At 37.6% G+C, this 9,224-nt stretch overlaps 1 protein-coding gene across 1 annotated transcript; it reads right to left on the bottom strand.

The window, feature by feature from the left end:
- Positions 1-379: 379 nt before the first annotated feature.
- Positions 380-8,889, bottom strand: stk17b (serine/threonine kinase 17b (apoptosis-inducing)). The gene is made up of 7 exons (XM_016463420.1): positions 8,125-8,889; positions 5,037-5,249; positions 4,800-4,938; positions 4,561-4,687; positions 4,368-4,416; positions 3,407-3,586; positions 380-2,792 (listed from the first exon to the last, which is right to left on the bottom strand). Exons 1-7 carry the CDS (start codon positions 8,244-8,246, stop codon positions 2,555-2,557), a joined length of 1,068 nt encoding a protein of 355 aa, XP_016318906.1. The 5' UTR covers positions 8,247-8,889; the 3' UTR covers positions 380-2,554.
- Between the last annotated feature and the right edge of the window lie 335 nt (positions 8,890-9,224).

Raw genomic sequence — 9,224 nt, 5'->3', positions numbered from 1 at the left:
TATATATATGTGTGTGTGTGTGTGTGTGATTGATTAGTTTAAAAAGCATAAAAATACTCTTTATCCTACTCTTTATCCTTGGATATAGATAGATAAATACTCTATATCCCTGAACTTAGTGAAAGGCAATTTGCTTAACAACATTTTTATTATTATCATTACTTATTTTTATAATTTGAGGGAAAAAATAGTCAGATGACGCATTTCAGAAGTATAAGAATTTATTAAAGTCTGACATGTCAGAGCTAGGAAATTTTAAATAAATCAATGGCGTTGTATGGGGGATGTCTTATTTTAAAAACAAAATTGAACATGTTTATTATGAGTCATAAATCAACAACATACATAATATATTAAGGGTACATCCTTTACAACTCTAGACTGTCAATGGCTTTATTAGAATTTGAACATCATTTATTCTAGCACATATAACTCAAAATACACAGTTTTCATCATGAAATGAAGTATCTTCAATTATCAGTTTTCACTAATCCTGCCTAAGATAGAAAGAGAATCAAGAAAGTTTATCCCTTAAGTGTCCTTACAAAGTTTGTCGCAAGCTTTCTGCAAATGCCACAGTGACTGCTCAGAAATGCTCTCCAAAGCCTGGTCTATTCTCTATTGAATTCCAGCTTCAAACACCTCATGGCCCTTAAACATTATTGAGGCTGTTTCCCAGGCAAGGAATAGATTCAAGTTTTCCTTTAAGATGACGGCATACAGTGAGCACACGACTGTGACAAGAGCCTCTCGTCTTAGGAGACAATAGCCCTATTATGATTGCAGACTGGTGACATCTCTGGGAAACCGTAAGGCCCTGAGCACACAAACACACATGAGCTCTTCACACCTCTTTAAACAGAGAACAATAACCGAAGGGCTCGACCTTAAGACTGAATTCTGCAATACTAACATTTCCAGTTCTAACAGCCACTCAACAAAATAGTACACCAATAAACCTTAAGCTGATCTAGTTGTATTTGTTGCATTACTACACACTTTCTGATGTGCAGATGTGCAATATTCTAACATTCATTTGCCTTCATTCCAGAATTCAAACCCTGTACTTTCATCACAGCCAAACATACTTCACCATCCGAACATAACCATATAATTTTGACAATAACAGCCAACTTTGATAACCCATCTTTTCATGCCCTACATAATCCAAGACCATAAATATAACTTATAACTGTTTTCCTTTCTAAATCCCACTGAATACAAATACATCTCCATGACCAAAAGCACACAGAAATAATTTAAGTTAAATACAACAGGCCATCAGTTTAAAGGGTCTACCAGTATCTCAATTAAAACAGGATAAACATTAACAATAATATATCCACAGAAATGTGCTGCACCGGTATTACAGAAGATCAAGTCGGGTTGTTCGGCTCAAGCATAGAACAAAATGCACACAAAGGCACTCGAGAAATATACACTGGTAAACTGTGCAGTTACAGCTAACCCTGAGAACAAGACTCGGAATGAACGAAGACTGAAACCTCCATCAGTTAATAGCATTAGCTTAGAAACACCTGTACAAAAAAAGGTAACAAAACCCTTTGTTACCTCAGATTGGTGCATAGATAAAAACTGTCATTTCAAGATTATGTGTATCATAGACCATAACAGGCATTGAGATACTAAGCGCCTGCCATGGGGAAATGCTAGAATGTTGCTTAATAATAGTTTATTTTACAATAAATTGGCAATAAAAAAGGAAATATTTAAAACAAAAATCATTTTAAAACAGATACAGTTGATTTACTACATTTAAAGTGGTTAAAAATATTTTCCCTTATTTCAGTGACACAAACACATATAATAGAAGGTTTAAGTGCTTTCCTGCATTCCTTTAGTCATTATCTAAGAGGAAGATCTGTGACCAATACAAACACATATTTGTGTAATCCAGGGTGTGTTGTGCGTGTTTGAGTTGAGTCACATTTTTATGGAGCCCACTTATGTGTCAATGCCACAAGAAAGAAGAGAATGTAAGACAAAACACACAGCCATTCACCGAGAGCATTCCTGCACTGAACCTTTCTAACAGACCATCGCACTAGGTGTTTTTGAATTAACAGAGTCTAATCATACAAACTCTTTCTGATGTTGAGACACAAAGAGCAAAGAGACTCTTTAGTGTGCTCAGACACTCTCATCCTTCATTAAAGCAGAATTAAAGCTCTCGAGCGTCTGTCTTTTTCAAAGTGCAGTAATGGAAATAGTGTTGAGATTAACATGGGCTGAGATCAGCAGAAAATTAAATCGATACTGAATGGCAATTAAAATATTCAAATGAATCATTTAAAATCCAAAGATGGCAGGAAAAGGCATCTTGAGACAGGACAGCAACATAGATATTTAGATTCTCACTATTATAATATTAACATTACACTAGATTGGGCCCTTTTGTAAAATAAAATCATCTTTGGTTGGCCAAAGGATATTGAAAACAGCATTAGGACAGAAGCGTGTTTGCTGGTGCTGTGTGGGGGCCAACAAAACGGACCAAATATGCTATTCGGTGCAAGTGCGTTTCCCTTTCGGATCAGCACAAGTGGTCTCCGTCGCCCGTGGCTGACATGCCCTCCTCAAAACGAAACCTCTTGGCGTGCGGTGAGTCCAGAATGTTCTCTTTGTCTTCGGGATCCTCAGGTGGCGCAGACCACTTCCCACCGAAACTCCTTTCCCGGGGAGTGCGTGGGGTCACGGGGATCGGATCAGAACCTGGACAATGGAGCCACAGCCAGGGATGGGTCATGCAATCGGCTGCACTGGGACGATCCCTGATAAAGCAGGGGAGAATTCACGTAAAGGACTTTGATATGTGGCTGAATGGAAAACATTCTGATACTATTATGCTGAAACAGTAAAGAGTAGTAATAAAACCAAAGTACATTAATTAGTTTATGACAGCAAGTGGAAATCTACCATACCAAACTTTTTGCTGCCATTTTTGCTTAACAGTCTGACCTCATTTAATCTCAGTTGCTCTCAGGCTTAAATGTTTTCTGCAAATGTGTGAATGTCTGAAGACAAATGAAAAGAAAATGAAACCTGGACTTTATACTTTGTGATAACCAATAGTTATACAATCTATGGCAATGGGGAAAGTCAATATTCTGGAAGTACTTTGAGCCATATAAGAGTGATCATTGGACAAGTTAATTTGTAAGCCTGCTGAAATTACTTCATTTCTGAAACTATGTTCTGCATAATAAAATTTGTATGACCCTGAATAATTACCGCTCTGTAAGTGGGAAAGAGTTTCCCATAGCACTTATCATATGACTCTTCATCTAGAAGCACTAGCGTACATTATATTGCGCAGCACTGAGCTTGGCAAACAAGCTTCACTTCCTCTAACTGTCTGAAATCAGAATCGCAAGGGCAGACTCACTCCGGTGCTTTGACCAGCAGTTTCTGGACGAAGTCGACAGCCAGTTCAGACACTCTTGAGAAAGCCTCTCTGCTGTAGTCCACGTTCACCTGGGATACATTTAGGAAGGTCTCCTGTTTATCCTCGCCAGCGAAGGGAGACTCTCCTGTCACCAGCATATAGGTGATCACGCCCACACTCCTAATATCAACAGACACACAATCAGTTAAAAACCAGCTTAAACAACAACATATGACACCAAACATGAAATATCCCTTGTTAGCACAAAGTGTTTTGCCTCTAGTATCAGACCATCCTGCTGCTACCTCAGCTGGTTTTCTAGTCTCGCATCTCCCTGCCTGATCATGCTGGTCTATTGGCTGGTTTCAGATGGTTTCGAGGCACATTTTAGCTTACCACATTCTAGCTCATTTTGAATAAAATTAAGCAACATTGATGTTAATAAGAAATGTTTTTGAGCACCAAAGCAGCATATTAGAATGACTTCTGAAGGATCGTGTGACACTGAAGACTAGAGTAATGGCTGATGAAAATTCAGATTTGCCATCACAGGAATAAAGTACATTTTAAAATATATTCAAATAAATATATTTTTAAAACATTTGTAATAATATTTCACAATAATAATGGTTTCACTGTATTTTTAAATACAGCCTTGGGGAGCACAAGAGAAATCTTTAAAAACGTTTAAAAATATTTTTACTGACGCCAAACTTTTGAACAGTAGTATATTTTGTTTCTTTACTTAGCAGAATATGGTATAAGCATGTGATGGCCAGACTTTTCACTACATTCAGAGTTGTCCATGAACTATGAGTATAAATAGAAAACTGTCTAATGACCATTGGAATTTCCATGACCTTCTACAATTTTATTAATGTCCCATGACTTTTCCAGGTCTGGATATGACCCTGGAGAACCTTGTATATTGAAACACCTGATGAAAAAGATTAAGACTCACCAGAGGTCTGTTGCTGTGGTGATTGGTTCATAGTTCAAGATCTCAGGGGCTGGATATATCATTAAAACAAACAAACAAACAAAAATCACTATATACATCATTTTCACTGAGCATGAACTCTTCTGTTGTGATGAGCCCATGAATACAGAGATATGTGTGAATTTGAAGATGAATGGCACTGAATAAACCTTACCGACATACTCAGGGGTTCCCAGAATCTCTCTGAGCTCCCCAGCAGAGCCCAACCTGCGGGCCAAGCCAAAATCCACTATCTTTATATCCCCCAATGGGCTCAGACTCGTCAGGAGAATATTCTGGGGCTGAATGAAAGAAAAACATTGTCTCAATAATAAATAAAACTTTAGAAGAAATATAGATCATCTAATTCAAAATGTGTCCAATGAAGGTGTTGAAGGCAGCCGTGCATCTGACCTTCAAGTCCAGGTGGACCACGCTGCTCTGGTGCAGTAGGTGAATTCCCTCAAGCATCTGTCGGATCAGACGGGTGATCTGACCTTCGGGCAGCAGCTCCTCTGACACACAGTGGTCAAATATCTCACCACCCGCCGCACTGGCGCACAAACACATTCACAGTTATTCTTAGTACTGAGCTCAACAATTGTTCCGTGAACTGGGCGTACAATTTATATATCAAATCACATCACTCACTATTCCAGCATTAGAACGAGGTCATGATCGGTCTCATATACAGAGTGCAGGTTCACCACACGAGGATTGTTCTTTGCTGCCTCTAAAACAGCGATCTCATGAATGACCTCCGCCCTGCAGTCGCGACCTCGTCGCCGCTTCTTGATGAACTTTGCAGCGAAGACTTTCCCTGTGGCCTTTTCCGCACACCTCTTCACCACTGCAAACTTCCCCCTGAGGAAGACAAACAGAAATAGAAAAAATATAGAGAAAGAATAAAATGTGACCCTGGACCACAAAACCAGTCATAAGGGTCAATTTTTCAAAATTGAGATTTATACATCATATGAAAGCTGAATACATAAGCTTTCCATTGATGTATAGTTTGTTAGGATAGGACAATATTAGGCTGAGATACAACTATTTGAAATCTGGAATCTGAGGATGCAAATGAAGTTCTTAGCAATGCATATTACTAATCAAAAATTAAGTTTTAATATATTTACAGTAGGAAATTTACAAAATATCTTCATGGAACATGTTCTTTACTTAATATCCTAATGATTTTTGGCATAAAAGAAAAATCAATCATTTTGACCCATACAATGTATTTTTGGCTATTGCTACAAACATACCCCAGCGACTTAAGACTGGTTTTGTGGTCCAGGGTCACAAATGAGCATAATGGAGGCAGAATGTGTCAATTGGAAATTTTTAAGTTATAAATAAAGTACCTTAAGTTCTAATATCTTTTTTTTATGATGCACTTTAAAGATGTCACAGTTTGCATTCAATCAGTCACACCTAAAGCAGTTCTCTCATTCACAGTTTCACACTAAAGCTCTTACTGACACAGATGGTTATTAAATGATTCAAACCCTCCATTAGATGTTCTCACAGCTTAATATCAGGTTAGATGACTGATGTGGGCCAGTCTTTACTGTAAAAACTGCAATTACTGTCACAACATGAACAGGTGAGACATTAGGATATAAGCATATACTCAAAATCAATCCCACAATTCTTTGGACCAGACTGTAAACAGATTTTGTTATAATATATTATGTTAGGATGTATCATACTGTGCTGTACTGTATACCGCACATACTGTATCCATTTAGATCTTGGAAAAGTCAAAAAAAAAAAAGGTCAAAGCAGAGTCAAAATCAAAACTATAAAAAAGTATATACTACCTAATATCAAAAGTTTGTGAAATAGACTTATGTACTAACCAAGCTAAAAAAAAAAACTGTAATATTGGGAAATATTAAATCACAACTGTTTTCTATTTCAGTATATTTTAATATGCAACAACCATTACCCCAATCTTTAGTATCATATCCTTTAAAAATCATTTTAATATGCTGATTTGAGCAACATTTCATCTAATTATTAATGTTGAACACAGCAGCTAAACAGCTACTTGATATTTTTGTGAAAACCATGACACTTTTTTCAGGATTCTTTGATGATTAGAAAGTTCTGAAAAACAGCATTTATTTGAAATCCTTTGTAACATCTTTACTGTCACTTTTGATTAATTTAATGCATGCTTGCTAGAAGTAGCTATTTATTTATTTAAAAAAAACAGACCTCAAATGTTTTGAATTGTGTATATCAATATGATAACGAAAACCCTGCGTATGGCTAGAATCAATACTGATATTTCCATGATTTCTTAGCATTTTAACCATTTCTGTGACTCTCCCAGACCAGGGAAAAATCCCTGACATTTCAAGGTATTTTCCAATGCAAGTAAACACCAATAAAACCATTCTTATGGTCCCGATTCAAAACGAAACTGCTCTATCTGAACAACTTTGCATGTCGTCATCTCATGAAAACCATGTAACAATTAACGGTATTCCCACTCATATTTACTAGTTTATTTGCACAGAACTGCACCTTCCTCCACAGAAACAAACAACAAAACATCTTCGCACTGAAGAGTTAAAACTATAAGTGAACTGTGAAATAATTTCCTGTTAAACAACACAGCCAGCAGCATAAAAACAACCCGAATAAGGCTGTATGCAAATGGTGAGAGAGAAAGAGGAAGAGACCAATGTCACTTCCTCTTTCTCAGTATTCACAGTTCAATCTACAGCACAGCACAAAACTGGGTCTGGTTCCCACATGGGTTTCCTTCCTGCAAGATCCAAAGCCGTGCTGTAGTGCTTTAGCAGACACACACACACACACACAAACACACACACATATTAGTCACAGTTCAGTGAGCAAGGTCTTTCCAATCCTGAATAGCTAAGCAGGACAGACTCCATACTCCAGACAACCTTCAGTCCTACTGACTCTGTCAAAAAATAAACAAAATAAACCAGGAACACATCTATCCTACAGTTCATATTTTGCCTTATGATTTGGGACCACAACAATTCCCTTAATGGTAATGATGCTGTAAATATTACAACTATATGCACATACCCAATGAGATGAAATAACAAGTACATTTTATAAAGCAAGGATGTATTAAGTTGATTAAAAATTACAATTAAGAACAAAAAACACAGTTTCCACTAAAATATTAAGCAGCACAACAGTGCTCAACATTGATAATAATAGGAAAAGTTTTGTGGGCACCTGACATATTACACTAGTCAACATTTGAAGTGGATCAAAACCTTTCATCAAAGTTGTCCTAAAACCAAAATGTGTTCTTGTCTTAGGACAACTTTGATGAACTTTTCTGATCCACTTCAAATGTTGACTACTGTAGAATGATATCTTAAGAATCATTTGATACTAAATTGTAATAATAAATATTCAAACTATAAACACATACTCAAAGACATGAGATGATGTGTAGAGCAATAAATTGAAACTACAAAAACAAGCTATAGTTCCCTAAAACTACTAGTGACAAGTACTTTATTTCATTAAAAATGACAGTACTTTAGTATCACAGAATTTCAAGATATGACAGAACAGAAACCCATGCATATACATATTTACAGACAAATATTTACATCATCATGTGTGCAGTCACTTTAATGTTCATCAACATACATAAAAACTTTATGACAACATCAAATGAAACATGGAAACACTTAAAAGAAGACATCTTTAAGGTAATGAGGAGTATTTTACACACCTGCCCAGTTCGTTGCTCATGTCAAACACGGCGTCCAGAGGATCCGTGTGGATGCGAGTGTGGATCTCTGACAGCAGAGCCGAGGATCCACTGCGACTGTCCAGCCTCCTCCGGGCCATCATCTCCAGCGAGTGTCCCGCAAGTGTCCAGTCAATCTGCAGACCGCTTATTATCACTTAGCCAGCACTTTGCTCATGTTCAGACTCACTACCAGGAGAAAAAAACACCCACTGCCACCGGCCTCTTCACGGTGTTCACGCGAAAAGGCTTTAGTAAGAGTTTAGTTCGCGGTTATTCAGAAAGAGTTGACAATAAATTAAGTCGCTTTAGTGGAGTTCAGTTGAGTTTGAACACGATAACCGATGCGAAGAGCTTCCAGCTAGCGCAGATTAGCTCATTTAGCTTTCAAAGATAACGCTAAAACTCCCAGATTAAACTCTGTCCTTTATTTAGACAAACGGACAAAGAGATTCGCCTCATTTTGTTAAAAATACACACCGACCGACCGACCGACCGACCGACCGACCGACAGCGCTGTGTTTCACGCAGGACAAAATCACTCCACTAAAGTTTAGAACGGACACCCTCTTCCTCTTCTCACGGGAACAACAGCGGACAAACTATCTAATAAACTCTGAAAGAAGCTGAACGCAGAGTAAACGCTTGTCTGGCTAACTAGTCCATGCCGAGGTAAATCGGCTTCGATTCGTAGATTCGCCTCTTGTCCACCGGCTCCACGGTTTCAAATTCTGCTCTGATGCCAGCGCTACGTCACCTCTATCGTCATCTCATGATCGTTAGAATTTCGCCCATTGTACGATAGATAGATAGATAGATAGATAGATAGATAGATAGATATACAGACAAAGATAGACAGACAGACAGACAGATAGATATACAGACAGACAGAGATAGACAGACAGAGATAGATAGATAGATAGACAGACAGACAGAGATAGATAGATAGATATATAGATAGATAGATAGATAGATAGATAGATAGATATACAGACAGACAGAGATAGATAGGTAGATAGATATACAGACAGACAGACAGAGATAGATACATAGATAGATAGATAGATAGATAGATAGATAGA

The sequence above is a fragment of the Sinocyclocheilus anshuiensis genome, unplaced genomic scaffold (assembly GCF_001515605.1).
Source record: "Sinocyclocheilus anshuiensis isolate Anshui unplaced genomic scaffold, SAMN03320099.WGS_v1.1 scaffold1278, whole genome shotgun sequence".
NCBI lineage: Eukaryota > Metazoa > Chordata > Actinopteri > Cypriniformes > Cyprinidae > Sinocyclocheilus > Sinocyclocheilus anshuiensis.
The sequence above is the reverse complement of the archived record's forward strand: the minus strand, read 5'-3'. Positions and strand labels throughout refer to the sequence as shown.